Raw genomic sequence first — 18,627 nt, 5'->3', positions numbered from 1 at the left:
CTCGACTGCTTTCCCAGGCCACAAGCAGGGAGCTGAATGGGAAGTGGAGCTGCTGGAGTTAGAACCGGTGCCCATATGGGATCCCGGGGCTTTCAAGGCAAGGACTTCAGCCACTAGGCTATCGTGTTGTTCCCTAGTATTTCCAATCTTAAGAAAACAAGAAAGCATTCCCTTCCCTTTAGTCCTTAATGCAATTGACTATATTGGATTCCTGTATTTCCTAATTTCTCATGCCGTTGAACACAAGAAATTACTTTCTATCTCCACCAAACCACCGAAATTCTCTGGTCCAGATCACCACATTGTTAAATCAACTGGTGAATTATCCTGTCTCATCTGACTTGGCTTATCAACAATTTAACACACTTTACCACTCTTTCCTCCTTTAATCATTTTTGTTTCTGTTTGTTCTTTCATTTGCCCTCCAAGACCTTGTCCATGTTGTTTCTCTGTCAGTCTTCTTGGATATTCCTTCTCAGGAACCCCATTATGTTCTCACAAAGAAGTGTCTCAATGCTCCTTGCCAGAACATTTTCTCTAATCTTCATTCCATTGGTGATCTCCTCTCATCTCGTGGCTTTCTATATCATTAGTGGCAGAGATGGTGCTCACCAAACAAGCCCTATTTTCTCCTGTTTCTCATGATGATGGCTTGCCAGTGTATCTGGCACTTGTTAAGGGAATTATGAGCACTAGACAGCATGGCATTTAGTCAGGGGAAATTAATACAAAAAAAGGTACTAGCATCTGAGACAGTGGAGTTGCTACACAAAAGCAACTTAGAAATTTAACTCACCTTTGAAAGAAGGACACTAGGAAGATTGCCTGTCACTCATTAAAGTGTAATATGAGCAAGAAATAGAATGTTTTTTTATTAAGCTATAGAAAGTTTGAGTTTGTTCCTAAGGCACTATGTGTACCTCTCAAGCTACAATCCTCCTTGAACTCCAGATTTCCTTAGCAAGCTAACTCCATTTCCCCATTCAGAAGTCTGACATGTCAAAAACAAAATTTCTGTTGTCCCCCAAGCCAACTCCTCCAACAGTTTTCTCACTCTAAATAAATGATGGCTACATCTTTCCCATTGCTTACTAGAAGAAGACAAAAAACTTGGAGTCATTCTCAGCTACATCCAATCTATCAGCAAATCCCAGATGAATCAAATGATTCTCACTTTCTGATATCTCTATAACTGCCCTTCAGTTCCTGGCCACCAGCATTCTTCTGTTAGAAGACTGCAACAACCTCCTAGGTGGCCTTCCTGCTCTTATCCTTATCTCACTACAGTTCATACGGCAGCTAGAGCAATCCATGTTTTTTTTTTTTTAATCGATAAATGGGCTTAGGTTCAGAACCCTTCTTAGAATTTCCAAAAGCAAAATTTTTATATGATATGTTAACTCTTTTTTATTTTTTAAATTTTTTCTTTATTTTTTTATTGTATTTTTGTTGACAATCTTTACATAGTTAATTATGGTAAAAAAAAAAAAGGTTCAGGGGGTATAGGGAAGTGGGTAATAGTATTATGTCCATATTTTTTCCATCATGTATATGAGGTAAAGGGGGATATTGACGGAGAAGCCCCACTCAGTTTCCCACCCACCCCAAGTCCCGGATGTGGGGCATGCTCTGAGATCCTTGCTCAAATGATTTTAATAGTTCTCCAGTTATGAATCGCTGCCAGTTTCACTTGATGAGGTCGTCCACTGATTGACACAGTCCATCATAGCGTCTTCATTTGCCCCATATTTCGCTGCCAACATATAGCTGAGGTGGTTGATTGACTTGCTCTGTCCTCTGTCTTTTCTTGGCTAGGGTTCTGAGTCCAGCAGTTCGATTGGGGAGATCTCCAAAGAAACTTTGAGGTATTCCCAGACCAGATTCTTGTATGTTCTAGCAAGCACAGGGCCCGGCACAGTCCATCACCACGATCAGTTGGTTTCAATTGCTGGGTTGGTTCTGTTTTCAGTCCTGATTTCCACTGGAACCAATGGGTGTTGCAGTCCAGCCTGGTTCTGCCCATCACATACTCGGCCCTTGCATCAACCAGTGAGAGCTGCAGCCTAGTCGGGGTGACCCACAATAACCCCCACCAGGCCCGCCCCCTACCCTGGTTTGCCAGTATGTGTAGCAGACTAGTCCAGTCTGTCCCACATCCTATTTGGCTCTTGTACTTGTCAATGGGTATTAAAGCTTAGTTCCATCTAACCAACTCAACTCTCCAGCCCTCACGGATGTTGTTGAGTGCCTGTCTGTCTAGCCACCCCAGCCTCCGTCTAAGTTTTCATGCCCTCCTGCAGGAGTAGTGACCCAAGAGGGGGGAACCCACTATTTTCCCTCCCAGGTCTCTCTCAGTCCCGGTTTATGCACTCTTTGGGTGGTTCTGTGATTTGACTTGACAGAATTAGTCCCCAGTGCCAGCTTCTGCCAGTTGATGCTGTGGCTAAGCCCAAACATCCCTCACCCACTCTAATTTATGCTTGCACCAGCAGGAATAATCCACCTAGCCTGGCTTTTCCCTCATCTAGTCCACGTGCAGCGCACAGGTGTTGCAGCCTTGCTTAGTCTTGTCTGTCCCCATACCAGCCCAAGCTCTCCAGTGGGAGTAGCTGTCTGGCGAGGGGACCAGCCCCTTAATCCCCCCGCTGGCTCTGCCCCTCCCTTCCTGGATCTCACACGTGCTGGTTGGGTGCTGCAGTCAAATCCAGTATAGACAACCTCACCCTAGCGTTCCATAGTGTGCACTGGTTTTGTCGCAACCAGCCCCGGCTCGACCCACACTCTGTTCTGGTGTTCGGATTTACCAGTGTATGACATGAACTGATTCAGCCTGGTCTGCCCCTGACCCAATGCCAGATATGTTAACTCTTAAGTGATTTGGCCCATGCCTCCTCTCTAATCTTATGATTTATCTAGCCCTTTATTCACTTCATTCAAGTATTCCAAGATAACAAATCCTTCTGATCCAAATGTTGTGAAAGAACCGAATAAATTCAATAAAATATGGCAAAACACCATCAACAAAAAGAAAGGAATAAAAACTTCTGCTTGAAATGGCTGAAAATGTAGAAGAATTTTTGAGCATATTCACCATCAAAATAGTTTTTGAGTTGATTTTGGGGAATGAATGTAAGTTTTATTCATGCTAAATGAGAAAGAAGAGGAGGGGTATAGTTTAGATACAGGAATCAGCATCAGCAAAAGGAGATGTGAGATAGATAACAAAATCATCTGACTTTCAGTTATATACAGACAACAAATCAAGCACAGTGGACATTGGCTATAAATAATTATAAACTACATACTGGCCATGCCAGCACACACTATTTTATACTCAGCTCTGAAGAGTGACCAGAATGTTGTGCAAATAATGAGTGGTCTGGCTTGCTAATGTTAAAATAATAACAATGATAACGATAATAATAATGACATTTTGTGCTTACTATGAGAGTTCCAGTGCTTTGCATGTCTTATCTTGTTAAATCCTCCAGTCCTACCCTACACTGCTGCAATCCTCTTATTAAAAATGATAGAATTGAGTGTCAGACAGCTAAAGTCACTTGCCTAAGTTCACGCCACTTGGAAATAGTAGAGCTGCAATGTAGCCCTAAACAGATGAACTCCAGAATTCTTACACTCCTAACTAAAGTATAATGCCTCAAGAAATAGCAACAGCATAGATTTGTACTCCAACATCATGGGGATATACAAATAAGTAAACCAGACTGACTTTCTCCTTTGTAGACATTACTGTGTTGATAAGGAAACAAGATTCCAGCCATGCAACATTATAGGATGGTCGCATAGCAACATGTGACCCTTGCACAGTGTATAGAACATTTAATGAGAGCTGTAGCTTTTACTGAACTGCAGTGGCTATGGAAAAAAGAAAACGAGACTTCAAATTAGCTTTGAGAGGTAAGAACTAATGGAAAAAATGTGGCTGGAAGTCAGAAGTGCTAAGTCAACTCATTGGCAGTGTGACCCAGGCAAAGTCATTTCTTTCAGTCCTATAACCTGCAAAATGGATGATTTGGGTTAAACTAATGGTTCTACATGGAAGTACCTCACCCTCAGGTTATCCTTTGGAGATTGTGAGGCCATTTTTTGTCTTCAAAATGTCCAAGGGGAACACTTGTTAGCTAGTGGTTCATAGTTTGAGCTGTTCTACAGACTACAAAAATTTATCCTATATCCCACCACACCTAGAACTTCTGGACATCCACAAAAATGAAAATACGAGTTTAGAACATAGCCACATTTTATGTATTAAATGAACTTTTTCATAGTTGTATTGTTATGATTGAAACTACCTTATAAGTAAAGGGAAAATTGTGCTTTTTTCCCAGAACCTTGCCATGAATTACTTTCCATTTCAGAGAATCACTGCAGTAATAGCAACAATGTTCCTGGTACTTGGGTCACCAATACCGCAATTCAGTATCATTTTGTTCTGTGTGAGCAGGCTGTCATTTGCAGGATGATTCTGTATAGAGCTGTTAACTTCTGATTTTGTTTCACCTAATATAGACATACATGAGCTGTTACATATTGAAAAACATATTATGTCATTAAAAATTATTTTCCATTCAATTTTTAGTTGCAGTACAATTAACAAATATGTGCATTTTAAATTGTTATTTATTAATGATAGCTTGTTCCTATGAATTTCTTTATCAGGATAGCCATGGAAAATAATACATGATTACAATAAAATGATGTGCTGACCTGATAGAGCGAAACACCTCAGTAGTAAATGACCTCCCAAGGCCTCTCCAGTATTCATTTTCTGTGAATACAAGGAAGAGTGAATCTTGAGAGAAAGGGGAGAATTTTCCAAGGTAACAATAGCAATAGTGATGTGGCCTGGCTGAGGAAGGGTTGAAGTGTCCCCAGACAAGCCAGAACAGGGCAGAGTTCTCCTCATGGCCAAGTCTTGTTATGTTCCCTGGAAGCCACTTCTAACCCCTCCCACCTCACTGTAATTGAAGACTCCTGGGGAAACTGCCAGGTCTGGCATTATAGGAAATTGCCTTTTAGCCAGTGGGGCTTCTCTGGTTACTTTCTTCAGTAACAGAGGACAGTGATGGCTTCCTGTCTGTTAGCTGGCTGTTTTTACTTCCTTGTTCTGGCAAGTTACTGAGAAATCATAGCTTCTGCTCCTTATTGTTTCTTTACTCAGCTCCCATTATTGGGATTTCCACCCCTGTCATATGCAGCCCCCTTATTTTTAACTTCCTTATACCATGTTAGGATATGGAAACTTAGGGTCTATACTCTACCAATTATTTTCTTCTGCACTCCTGTTTTTTGTTTGCTGATAGATTAGTTTTATGGGACACCCAAACAGACACTGTTTAGAAGTAGGCCATAGTTCCAAATAGATGCCATTCACTGATATCACCTATTGAGTTTCCTACTTGAAGGGGATGGCTTCTATGATATAAGGATATGTGTTCTTTTTCTCTTCTTATTAACTTTACATGTTCATTGAAGACTTCTTACAAAATACAAAAAATGTTTCGAAAAGCAAATACGCATTGCCCATAATCCCATGAAATATAGTTTACAATATTAGATAAGCTTACAGTGTAGATGAAGGTTAAATTCAATGCTACCCTCTTTGTTCTCTATTCTATACAAACCCCCAGGCTCTTCCTCCCAGAGCACCTCTTGATATCAACCTTATAAAAACCTGTCTGTCCTATATACCATAAAATGGAGGGCAAACTACAAGGTGTACAATAGCACTTACCATGTCAAAGGCATATAAAGAGATAAAATATCTCATATCAGGAAAGTGTTTGGAATCTAAAATAGCAATATTTTGTCAAAACTCTGCCATCACTACCGTATTACTGAGGTGTTGTGGTGATAAAGAGTTGTGGGAATGTCTAAAGAGATAAGAGACCAGTTGAGAAATTCACAGCACTCCCTGGAAATTAGGAAAAGGCACACAGTGCACAAAGGCAAGAATGATTAAGTGTGAGGCAGACTCATAAATACACCTTTCTCTTTGGGAAAAAATAAAGAACAGTCCATGTTAAACAAAACAAAGTTGGATGATTTTAAATCCATCCTAAAGATAAAGTTCTTTTACAGATATTAGAATTTATGTTATGCTTTTTTCCCTGAAAGGTGGTTAGGGTCAAAATGGAAGTTTCCCTCATTTTTTGAGGCCTTTTTTTTTTTTTGAGGTAAATAAAAGACTTATAATATATGAAGACCGTAGGGGTTAAGGTCAAAACATTAGTCAGACCAGGATTCAAATTTTAGTTTCATTCCAATAGTCATGAAACATTCTTGGCATACCACCCATTGTTTTAAGTGTTAGGGTTACAGCTTTGACTAAGAGAGAGAAGGTCACTGCTTAAGTGCATTGTATAACCTGGAAGATAGACTATCTAATGAAGGAAAGGCAATAGAATGATGAGATTGAAACAAATAAGGTGTAGTTTATGCTCTGTGGTTAGAAATGGCCTGACTAGGAATGGTCAATAGAACTGAAATCTGAATGATGGAAATAGATCAGTAATAAACAACTAGAGAAAGAACATTCCAGGAAGAAGTAATAGCTAGGGCAGAGGCCCTGAGGCAGGATCAGAATTGATGTTTTTATAGACTAGGATGAACCCACACCTATTAGATTGAAACTGAATGAACCAAGGTTGGAGAGGGTCAATACACATCAGACTGTGTGAGCACCTGGTAGAAATTCAACTAATTACCACAATTTTCATCATCACATCATAATCACAATGATAATCATAATCATCACTGTCATTGTTGTCGTCATCATAACGATAAAGCAAAATAGAAAAAAAGTGAAGTTGGAGGGAAAATAAAGTTGGGTGGATACTGTATATGAATTTGTAACTGACTTCTGAGTACAAAAGTGTCCGCTATGGAGTTTGATTAATATGCTAGATATTTAATCCAAAGGAGGACAATTTGGAGATTAGAGTACAGGGTGGCCATGTTCATTTGTCACTGCTTTTCTGGCACTTGAACTCTCTCATGTTTTCTGCTACAACTACTACTTTATTAATGAGTTCAAATGCCTAAGGCGTTTTACGCCTATTTTCACAGTGAAACATCTAAGATCTATATTTAGCCATATGTAAAAAAAATCTTATATTTTGTGGCTAAAATTTCTACGAATGATGGATAACTAAATGAAATGTGTGAAGGCCAGCTGTCCATTTGGCTATTTGGTGAGGTATAGACATGACCTAAAACAATGCTGGTTTTGGAGTCTTTCTTTCCTTTCACTCATGACACTATCAGATGAGACCATTAAGCTACTATAAATTGTTGATTAGGAAGAAGGTGGCCAAGTGCTAGATTCTCTGGCACAGTGCTGCTTCTTGGCTCACACATTTTACTGACTGTTGATTGTTTTTTGTCTGTCTGTTTCTTGATTGTAATAGGGTGAGAAGAATTTCCATGGAGGGCCATGCGGGGGCCAAGACTGCAGTGGGGGCTGCCAATGCTTGCCCGAGAAGGGAGCAAGAGTAAGTTGTTTATTTCATTGCTGAAAGACAAATAGTCGCAGAGTTGTTATCTGTTTTCTCTAGTATTGAACTGCTTAGAGTTTGTTAGTTGCCCTCATAGAACATGCAATCTGATGAGGAATCACTGGAAAAGGCTTTGCTAACTAATGATAGACAGACATAGACTGACTGAAGTCTCTGAGGGACCAAGAAGAGATTTCCTTCATCAAGTTACTGCCAAGGTTTCCTCAAGAATTCATCTGGAGTATTTCCAAAAGCCAATTAGATTGTGTGGAACCGTATTGGGATAATGTTTATAGATATGTATAAAATAGCTCATTTCTATCCTCTTGGTTATTTCCTACCGCTCTTGGGGACCAATGACTCAATTGTTAACTGCAGTTTACGGATGTGACTTGTCCAAAATCACTCCGCTTGTTAGTGGTAGAATCAAGACTACCTGATAGCAAAAATTCCAGAAATGCAGGTGACTACATAAAAAATAGTTTATAAAAAATATCCTAATACACCTAGAATGTATTTTAAAACATTCCGACATATCTAATGTATTTTCTTTCATAAGCAATGTGCAATTCAAATTGTATGAATTGCAATGGAAACTGGCATGTCTTCATCAATCCCAGTAATATACATAGCTCTAAAATGACTGTTTTTTTATGATTTTCACTGAATCAGCAATACCTTTAGCACAACACATTAAAATACTGTTATTCAATATGTAAAAACTGTATATGATGTATTACATGTGTAGTTTTATGTTTCTGTATGGCCGGAGTGAAAAATTCAGGTCTTCCATCTTCCAACATTGTGACTACACTTTCATCACAATCAAGCCTAAGAGCTTACACTGTCACAGGAAGGTACTAACATAAAAAGGTCAAACAATGCTTCAAAAACAGCCCAACAGAGAACACAGTGACCATTCCACCTTCTCTTTCATTATCTTCCATTTACAGTAAAGCGAAATGTCAAACCATGCCAGAATTTGAAAGAAAAGAATAAAAAGCCATCTCTTCATCAAAAGAGATCAGACCTATTATACATTAAAGACACAGACTTAGGGGATCATAAAAAAATGAAAGCTTCTCATCTTGTCCAGTGATTCTACAGAAGGAACGAACTCTGAAGTAAAATGGCTTCTCAGAATCACGTAGCAAAGTGAGGAGATATTCCGGTCTATCATGTGGGTCCTTTGATTTCGTGTGCCTGTTTACTCACCTGCTTACCCACTGCAACCTCTGAAGGAAGTGTATACACTGTAGCCACTAAGACTTATGCCCTAACCTCTGATCTACAAGCAGGACACATTTTATGAAAAGTTAATTGTACAATAAATATATGATTGCGTTCTTAAACAATATGGAATCAGTAGAGACAAACAAGTGTCCCTTGGTGCTCTCACTGGAGAACTCTTGTCTGTTTCTGTGTATAACCAGAGATAGAAGGAATCCTTAAAAATTTGTAGAAATGAAATTAAAATATAAATGTGTTTTGATGCAAAACATTTTCAATCCCTGCATCATTTTTAAGTAGCATGTACATTTCCATGAACTTTCTAAAAACCCTTCATATGTATACATATGTAAAAAAATACTTTTCTTTTATGAACTTTTCCTGGCCTTTTTTCACTTACTATATCCTTAAGATATTTCCCTCTATATACAAAAATTGCATTCAGTCATTCCCCATTTGATGGAAATTTGGGCTGTCTCCATATTTCTGGTGGTTTATAAACTGGCGATGCTACAGTGGAAATTTCTGAATGGGTCTCTTTGTCCTGATCCCAAACATATCTAAGGATCAGAATTATCATATATAAAGGTAATAGATGTTTCTTTTTTTCATTTTTAAAGCTACTGCCAAATTACTCCCCAACAAAACCTCTTCATTGTTTATGTGTGCCCATGTCTCCAAGCCCTTGGTTGAATCTTTTGCTATTGTGATGAGTAAGAATAAACTAAATTTCCTTAGTACATATTAGCTTAAGTGTCTTTTAACATATTCATTGGAAGTTGATATTTGTTGCATGAATTTCCTGGACATTTTACTATAACCCCCCTTCTTGAATGATGGTTCCTACTTACTTTACTTCTCCAAGTATATGACAAAAAAAAATCCCAAGTGGAAACAGTTGCAATCTGACTAAAGGGACATTTCCTGAGGGATTTGGTAGAAGGACTGCTGTGGAAGCTACTAGACTCAGAAATCAGGGAACTGAGAAAATGCCCTGGACTATCTGTTAGATTCAGGAACCTTTAATAACAGCAAATCTTATATGGATGGACTGATCTTGGTATACACCAGGCAAATGGCTCAAGCCCTGGCTAACATTTTAGTCTTTAAACATAAAGGGCAATAGATTTTTTTTTCCTGGAGCCTTAGTCTGTCTTCTCTTTTGAAAATATTTGAATAGTTAAAGGAATAAGGGATGGAGGAATAAAATGATTACCACTTCAGACTGTTTTCTTCAAGACACAGAATGTACACAGTTAAACGTGTTCCTGAAAGTTTATTTGTGACATCTGGAATTTGTGAGAATGTTTGTCAACATACTGTATTAGACCAAGCTGTATTTTATGAGCCAAATGCAAGTGTGTCTTATTTCCCAGATAAGGAGCCCAGTGCTTACAGGACAAGTCTGTGAACATGACTACATGATGCAGCCCATACCACCACATCTGATTTAGCCATTTTCCCTCCCCACCTACATTCCCAGGGCCACGCAGGATTGTTTGAACTCACCACAGCACTATTGACCGTGCAGGATGACCCCTTTTGTGCACATGTCAGAAAGATTTGAGACTGTTTTCCTTAGATGAACAGAGCACCCTGTTGGGATTTCAGTCTGTTCTCAAGCTTGGAGGGGAACGGAATGTTGGGTCATCCCTGAGCAATACTACAGTCCTCAATAAGCCCACCTCCTGCCTTGGGGGAGATGCCAAGCACATAGCTCATTGAGCAGTGTGTACTTTTCCTTTGCCAAAGACCTCTTGAGCTGGCTAGGACATTTACACAACACCTAGCACTCCTGCAAAACTACAGCCCAACCCTATTTGACTGAAATGATCTCAAACCGATGTCTACACAAGTTTCTGCCCTACTTGGTTAAAGCCTTGTCTAACGTTGGTGCACTGCTTTGTCTTTTTCAAAGTCTCTTCTCTCAGAGACAATATTACCAACTATATGAAACAAATTGATACTCGGTCAAGATCAATAACTTGTTAGTAGCAAAACACTTATCTTGCTTTAGCAGAACTTCAAAAAATGACACACCACCTACTGATAAATGTAGTATTTCTCCTTCCCCATCCCAAGCATTTAGATATGTATTTAATACTTGACTTCCTGTTTTCTTTCTTAATGGGTGGGGTTTATTATCTGAAATAACTATTCTTTTGAGTTCTCTATCCCTACCATTTGATTGAGCCAACATTTGAGGTTGACATTTCCATCCCTTCTCTATTTCCTCTCCTGCATTTGAAAACATTACACTCCATCAGTGTGTATTTGTTCAAAACTGAGGCAACACAATGAAGCTGCTTGCTTTCTTCTGAACCTAATGTTCCTTGATATTGTTTCAATTTCCCCTGTTTGAACAATGTTCTGATGTTTCTGTGCAGCACGGTGAGCTCCTCATTTTCCATGACATCTATAGGAGCTTTAGCAAAGATAATCCAAAACCAACATGAACTGTTTAGACTTTCCTCTAGGTGAGGGCTGTTTTGTCCCTTGCTTTATGGCTTGGGAGGCTCTGTTCCAGCTTGAACGTTTATGAGGCTAGCTGAGTTCCATCTGAAACTGAGGCCGGATTTCTTAATGCCTTGTCTTCTGCCTACATCCTGCTTCCTCATGGCCACGATAAGTGTTTCCCATGAATTCCAGAGCCCAGATGTATTAACCACTAGTCCTTCATATTATTCTCATTCAGCCAACAGTTAATGTCCCTTGTGTCCATTGATTGATGCCATAGCTGCAAAGAGGACTTTCTTTTCTTTTCCCTTGTATTTGGCAGTTTTTATGTATGTTTTTCCCTCCTCCCTGTGTAATCCATAGTGTACCTGTCCTGACCAACCACTAACACACACACACACACACACACACACACACACACACACTGTAATGTCCTCCTCATCCTCTACTGTGCCAACAAGAAAGCTCATGTTGCACATGCTGTCCTGCCTGGTGCTAGCCACCCTAGGGCTTCATGCTTTTCTTGCCCAGTGACTGATCAACTCTCTTGTAAGCAGGCCTCATTGCTAACACAAATCACCACTAACCGGCACTGGCTGCTGTATCCAATGGATGGTTTTCATTCTTTATCTTCTATGATGTCCCCACTGCATTAGATACCTCTTTCTTTCCTGAAACTCTATGTTCCCTCAAGTTTCATGTTTCTTTCTTTGTTCTTTTCCTACTTTGAGAAACCCCAGGGTTTTATCTTCATTTCACATCCCACAGTTTTCCTCTTCATGCATAGTTTCATAGACTGAAGGGAGTGTGGCCATTCGTTCAATGATAGCTATTAAATCTCTAGCTGTAACTCTCAGTACTTTCTCCTGAGCTTCAGGTTAAGAATCGTCAAATTTCTTTCTGGTAGCTTGCTTGCATTTCACTGACTCCACAGACCTGTCTCCTACAGAAATCAGTAAGTAGCTGCCAACAAACAGACTTCTTTTCAAATCCTCAATATGAATTCCCTATATTAACAAATATTATCACCAAGCACTTAGTACAAACCAGAAATCTAGGAGTAATTCATATCTTCTCTTTCCCTTCTCTAGCACCAACTCCAATGCTTCACATCAACTCTTGTGTGTCTTCTAAAATAAAGCTAAAACCCATCCACTTTTCTATTGATTGATTTTTTCAATTGTACCATTTCATTTCCTTTAACTTATTTGAAAAAAAGGAAGATAGGAAATCAATCAACCTTCCTCCACCAATTCACTCTCCAAATGCCTTAAACAGCAGGAAATGGGCCTGACCAAAATCAGGAGCCACTCAGTCTAGGTCTCCCACATAACTGACAGTGACTCAATTACTTAAACCATTATCTGCTGGCTCACAGCATGTGCATTAGGAGGAAACTGGAGTCAAAAGCGGAACCCAGACCTGAACCCAGGCACTCAATATGGGACGCAGACATGCCACGCAGTATCTTAACCACTGTGTCAAGCACTTACCCCAAGCCTGTATCATCTCATGTCTACAGTGCCAAAGTAGTCTTCAGACTTATCTCCCAGACTCCAGTCACACGTCCAACTATTTTCTCTCTGCTTTTGTAAGCACAAATATGCTGAGACTCAGTTAAAATTGCCCTGGTTCACAGCAGATTTGATGATAAAATCTTAATTCTTACAAAGTCCATGACCTAACCCTTCACTACTTCAGCAAGAGTTTCTCTCATCATCTGGAAGCTTCCTCTGATTGCAGGAAACAAAACAAAAGCTTTTTTTTTAAAACTTGGACATGCACTTGAATTCTTCACAGTTCCCAGAACCTGGTGTTAAACATATTGCATGTTTTATGTCTGCTCCCCCCTTTACCCATACCTATCCTTCTACTAACTCTACCATTTCTCTGCTGAATTGATTTAGTCACCCTTTAAAACTGAATGCAGACTTCACTTTGTCATGAACCTTTCCAAGATCCACAAGGCTGGGATTGTCTACTCTTTTTAAAGATTTGTTCGTTTATTTAATTAGTTGAAGGAAGAGACGAGAGAGAGAGAGAGAGAGAGAGAGAGAGAGAGAGAGAGAGAGAGAGAGGTAGAAGTGCAGAGAGAAAGAAATTGTCCGCTCTCTGGTTCATTCTTTAGATGGCCATAACAGCCAGGGTTGGTCCAGGTCGAAGCCAGGATTTAGAAACTTACTCTGGTTCTCTCTCATGGGGATAAAGGCTCAAACGTTTGAGTCATCATCTTACATTGCTTTCCCAGCCCATTAGCAGGAAGCTAGGTCAGAAATAGGGCAGCCAGGGCTTTAATCAGTGCCCATTGGGATGCCAGAGTCACAGGCAGCAGTTTAACTTCTTAGGCCGCAAGCCCAGCTGTGTGGTTACCTGCTTTTATCATCATTTCTGTCATGCTCAGTTGCAGTAATCTGTTTACTTGGCTGCTCTCCGTAGTCTTATGACTTTTCTTTTAAAAAATTACTGTAAATTTTAATTAATAGTTAACAGTTTATTTAAGAAATTCTGTAAATTTTAAGTAATAGTTAACAGAATAGATATAAGTCTAAGAAGACAATAACATTCTTAGCCGCCTCCTCCTCCTTCTCCCGCTCCCTCCCATCAGACAACATACTCCTGACTTACAGCATAGTAAAAGGCTAAATACTTTATGGAGTAAAAAGTTTAACAAGTGAAAAGCAAAAGGACATTAGATTAGTGGGAGCACAAACAATGGCTATAAGCAATATTTGAATAGAAAAATGGCCATTTCATCCATATAGAGTGAATTATAAAGTAATCACAAATCATGAAAAATATAGTACTATAACATTCTTAACCAATAGTTTCACAAAGGTATGAAACAAAATTTCACAAAATTGTATTTGTGGCAACATAGATATACACAGACATTTCTTTATTTTTTTTTCTTATTTATTTATTTTTATAATTTTAGCTCCCACCTATATGAGAGAACATGTAGTATTTGTCTTTCTAAGCCTAGCTATTTCACTCACTATGATATCCTCCATTTTACAGCACTGGTAGAATTTTGTTCTTTTTAAGAGCTGAATAATATTTAATTGTGTATATATACCACATTTTCTTTGTCCATTTATCTGATGATGGACGCCTTAATTAATTCCATGTTTTGGCTATTATGAACAGAACTGCTATAAACATGGTGGTTCAGGCATCACTTTTATTCATTGTGTTCAAACCCTTTGGGTGCATATCCAGTAGTGCGATTGATGGACCATATGGCAAGTCCATTTCTAGTTCTTTTAAGAAATCCCCACAGTGTTTTCCACAGTGACTGCACTAATGTACATTCCCAAAAAAAATGTATCACCTTTTACCTTTCTCCACTTCCTTGCCAGTGTTTCTTACTCTGTGTGTTGGATATTAGCCATTCTGCCAGGGGTGAGGTGATAGTCTTATGATTTTTTATTTGCATTTCCCTGATGGTTAGTGATGTTTAGCATTATTCATCTATTTGTTGGTCATTTGTATTTCTTCTTTTGAGAAATATCTGTTGAAATCCTTTGTTCATTTCACAACTGGATTCGTTTTCCTATTTGTTATTGAATTTTTAAGGCTGCTGTGACATTCAGGATATTAAACATTTGTCAGATAGTATTTTTGCCTATTCTTCTGGCTGTTTCTTTGCTCTATTGACCATGTCCCTTGCCTTGCAAAAGCTGAGTTTGACATTGTTCTGCTTATTTAGGTTTGCTTTTGTTGCCTGTGCTTTAGGGGTCTTATCCAAGAAGTTATTTTCCCCTACACTGTTTTTTAGCAGTGTTTCCCCTACATTTTATTCCAACAACTTTTTAAAGATTTATTTTATTTTTATGGGAAAGTCAGATATACAGAGAGAAGCAGACAGAGAGGAAGATCTTCCATCCGTCAATTCACTCCCCAAATGGGCACAATGGCTAGAGCTGAGCCAATCCAAAGCCAGGAGTCCGGAGCCTCTTCCTGGTCTCCCACGCAGGTGCAGGGTCCCAAAGCTCTGGGCCATGCTCAACTGCTTTCCCACAAGCAGGGGGCTGAATGGGGAGTGGGGCCCGCAGAGATTAGAACCAGAACAAGAGCATGAGAGCATGAGAGGCGGGGACTTCAGTCACTAGGCTATCACGCAGGGCCTCCAGCAACCTTTATAGTCACTGTCTGGCCTTACATTTATGTCTTTGACTCATATTGAGTTGATTTTTATATGCTGAGAGATATGGATCTAATTTTGTTCCTCTACATATGTACATCCAGTTTTACCAGCGCTATTAGTTGAAGGGATTATCCTTACTCCTCTGTTATCTATATGTATGAAGATTAATTTCTGGACTTCATTTTATTCTATTGCTCTATCTATCAGTCTTTATACCAGTACTATGCTATTTTAATTATTATGGGTTTGTAGTATGCTTTGAAGCTAAGTATTGCGATGCTTCCAGCTTGACCTTTCTTATTCCGAATTGCTTTGGTTATTCTAGGTCTTTTGTGATTCCTTATGAATTTCAGGATTGTTTTTTCTTATCCTGGTATTTTTTTTTCTTATCATTGGTATTTTGGTAGGGATTACATTGAATCTGTAGGTTGCTTTAATGTAGTCTAGATATTTTAGTGGTATTGATTCTTCCAATCCATGAGCAAAGTATATCTTTCCATTTTTTTTCTATCCTTGATGATTTTGTTCATCAAACTTTGATCATTTTCATTAAAGTAGCTTTCAATTCCTTGGTTAAATTTATCCCTAAATATTTGATATTTTGTGTCTATTATAAATGGGATTTCTTCCTTGATTTCTGTCTCAGTGGATTCATCAACATACAAAAAGCCACTTTTTTGTTTATTTTGTAATCTGTAACATTACGGAATTGATTGATCAATTCTAACAGTTTTTTGGTGGAGTATTTAGGTTTTCCATATACAATATCAAGTCACCTGCAAACATGGATAATTTGACTTCTTTTTACCGGTTTTGATACCCTTTAGTTCTTTATCCTTACTTTCGGTGAAACTTCCAGTAATGTATTGAAGAAAGATGGTGGATGAGGATATCCTTATCTTGTTCCAGACCTGAGAGGAAATGCTTTCATCTTTTCCCATTCAGTCTGATATTGACTGTTGTTTTGTGATAAAAGCCTTTATAACTTGAGAAATTTTTGTTCTATACCTAACTCATGGAGAATTTTTACCATGAAGGGGTATTGAATCTTATCAAATGCTTTCTCTACATATATTAAGATGATCATATGATTTTTGATCTTCATTTTATTGATGTGATTTAGGACATTGATTGATTTACCAGTGTTGAACCACTCTTGGATTTCTTGGATAAATCCAAATTAATCATGGTGTATGCTGAGAATCTTTGTATCTATCTTCATTAGGGAAATAAGTCTGTAGTTATATTTACTGTCATGCCTTTGGTTTTGGTATCAAAGGAATGGAGGTCTCATAAAAAGAGTTTGGCAGAGTCCCACCCTATTTTAAAATGGATTGACAAGGGCCTGGCACGATAGCATAGCAGTTAAAGTCCTTGCCTTGAACACGTGGGGATCCCAAATGGGCGCTGGTTCTAATCCCGGCAGCCTTGTTTCCCATCCAGCTCCCTGCTTGTGGCCTGGGAAAGCACTCAAAAATTTCTGTTTCTTTAATGTAAGCACTTAATGCATACACTTAATATGGCTTCACATAGCTATCCCATAGTTTTTGATATGTTGTGTTTCGATTTTCATTTATTTCAGGGAAGTTTTGATGTACTTTTTAATTTCTTCAGTGATCCATTAATCATTCAGTAGCATGTTATTAAATTTCAAAGTGATTATAAGTGTCCATTGTTCTTATTGGCTTCTAGTGTTATTCCTTCAAGATCTAAGAAGATACATGGTATGATTTCAATCATCTGCAATTTGCTGATACTTGATTTGCGGCCTATGATGTGTTCTGTCCTTTAAAATGATCCATGTGCTGATGAGAAGAATGTGTAGCTGTTGAGTGAAATGTTCCAAAAATGTTTTTTAGGTCCATTTGCTTGGTAATGTGATTCAATTCCAATGTGTCTTCATTTATATGAGATCTTTTTAAACTCTGCAAGAGAAATAGGCATTATAAACTATTTAAATGAAAGATTGACCAATGTACTAATCAGATTTGCATGAGTGTAATCCCAGATCTATCTATTGGGTCACACCGAAACCAGTGGGAGTCATGTATCTACAGCTGGATCACTGCTGCTAAACAAAGGCAAAGAGCCAGGATGATCATTGCCATTTTTTTGAGATCCTGTTAGTGATAGGATCCCGCATGCTTATTCTGGTAGTTTGCTTTGGAATTCTGCTCTCCTTGACTCATCTTTTTGCCCTCGTCTTCCCTTGTTTATTCCTTCTTACTCTGTGTGTGCTGACACAGGAACTTGGTGTTTTGCTATTAACATTTCATTCTTCCTCCAAGATGAGGTCATTGGTCAACAACGAAGGCATTGTTAAATTTATTTTCTGACAGTGATTCTACCCCCTCTTTCCATGAACCCATTTGCTTCAAGCCTTTTAACCTTGTGCACAAATAGTGGTCTTGAGTGTCCCTTTGCTCTCTTTCTTGGACAGTAGAGGAAAGCCTGTCATGTAGCCACTGGGTGATAGTAGTGGAGGGAGGTAGAAAAACAAGGGTCCCTGAATCCTTAAATATGACTGACTATTCAAGTCCGGAGATAACGGATAGTAATATTAAAACTCAGTGTCTGGGACCCAGTGGCTTCGCCTAGTGGCAAAAGTCCATGCCTTAAACTTGCCGGGATCCCATATGGACACCAGTTCTAATCCCGGCAGCTCCACTTCCCATCCAGCTCCCTGCTTTGGCCTGGGAAAGCAGGCAAAGATGGCCCAAAGCCTTGGGACCCTGCACCTGTGTGGGAGACCTGGAGGAAGCTCCTGGCTCCTGGCTCCTGGCTTTGGATCAGCACAGCACCGGCCGTTGCGGTCACTTGAGGAGTGAATCATCAAACAGAAGATCTTCCTCTCTGTCTCTCCTCCTCTCTGTATATCTGACTTTGCAATAAAAATAAATAAATCTTTAAAAAAAAACTCTCAGTGTCTGCACCAATTCAATATGGAATTGTAACCAAGCAGATGGTCACAGTTGTCTTAGTCATTTCTGGTCCTACCAGGACAGTATGAGATTTGTGGAACATATCTTTTCTATAGAAGTGCAGGAGGTTTCTGCTAGAGAGGAACTAAGGAGCTGGAGAAGCAGATAAATACAGTGGGGATTCAAGAGCCCTATTTCAGTTCTTCAGAGACCAAAGGGCTGTGCCAAGTAGATGAATTTAGGCTGGAGCTTTGCCAACTAGATGAATTTAGGCTGGAGTTTTGCCAACTGGATGAATTTAGGCTGGAGTTTTGCCAACTGGATGAATTTAAACTAGTGTCATCCCTTTCTAGGT

The 18,627-nt window shown here is 39.1% G+C and overlaps 1 protein-coding gene across 1 annotated transcript in view; it reads left to right on the top strand.

The window, feature by feature from the left end:
- Positions 1 to 18,627, top strand: part of COL4A6 (collagen type IV alpha 6 chain) — a 323,388-nt gene that overhangs the window by 134,297 nt on the left and 170,464 nt on the right. Inside the window, exon 3 of the mRNA XM_058658671.1 lies at positions 7,431 to 7,514. Within this exon, the coding sequence (XP_058514654.1) occupies positions 7,431 to 7,514 (84 nt within the window). The remainder of the gene's footprint in view (positions 1 to 7,430; positions 7,515 to 18,627) is intronic.

This window comes from Ochotona princeps, chromosome X (genome assembly GCF_030435755.1).
Source record: "Ochotona princeps isolate mOchPri1 chromosome X, mOchPri1.hap1, whole genome shotgun sequence".
In the NCBI taxonomy this organism is placed as follows: domain Eukaryota; kingdom Metazoa; phylum Chordata; class Mammalia; order Lagomorpha; family Ochotonidae; genus Ochotona; species Ochotona princeps.
This window is presented reverse-complemented; position numbering and strand designations above follow the sequence as displayed.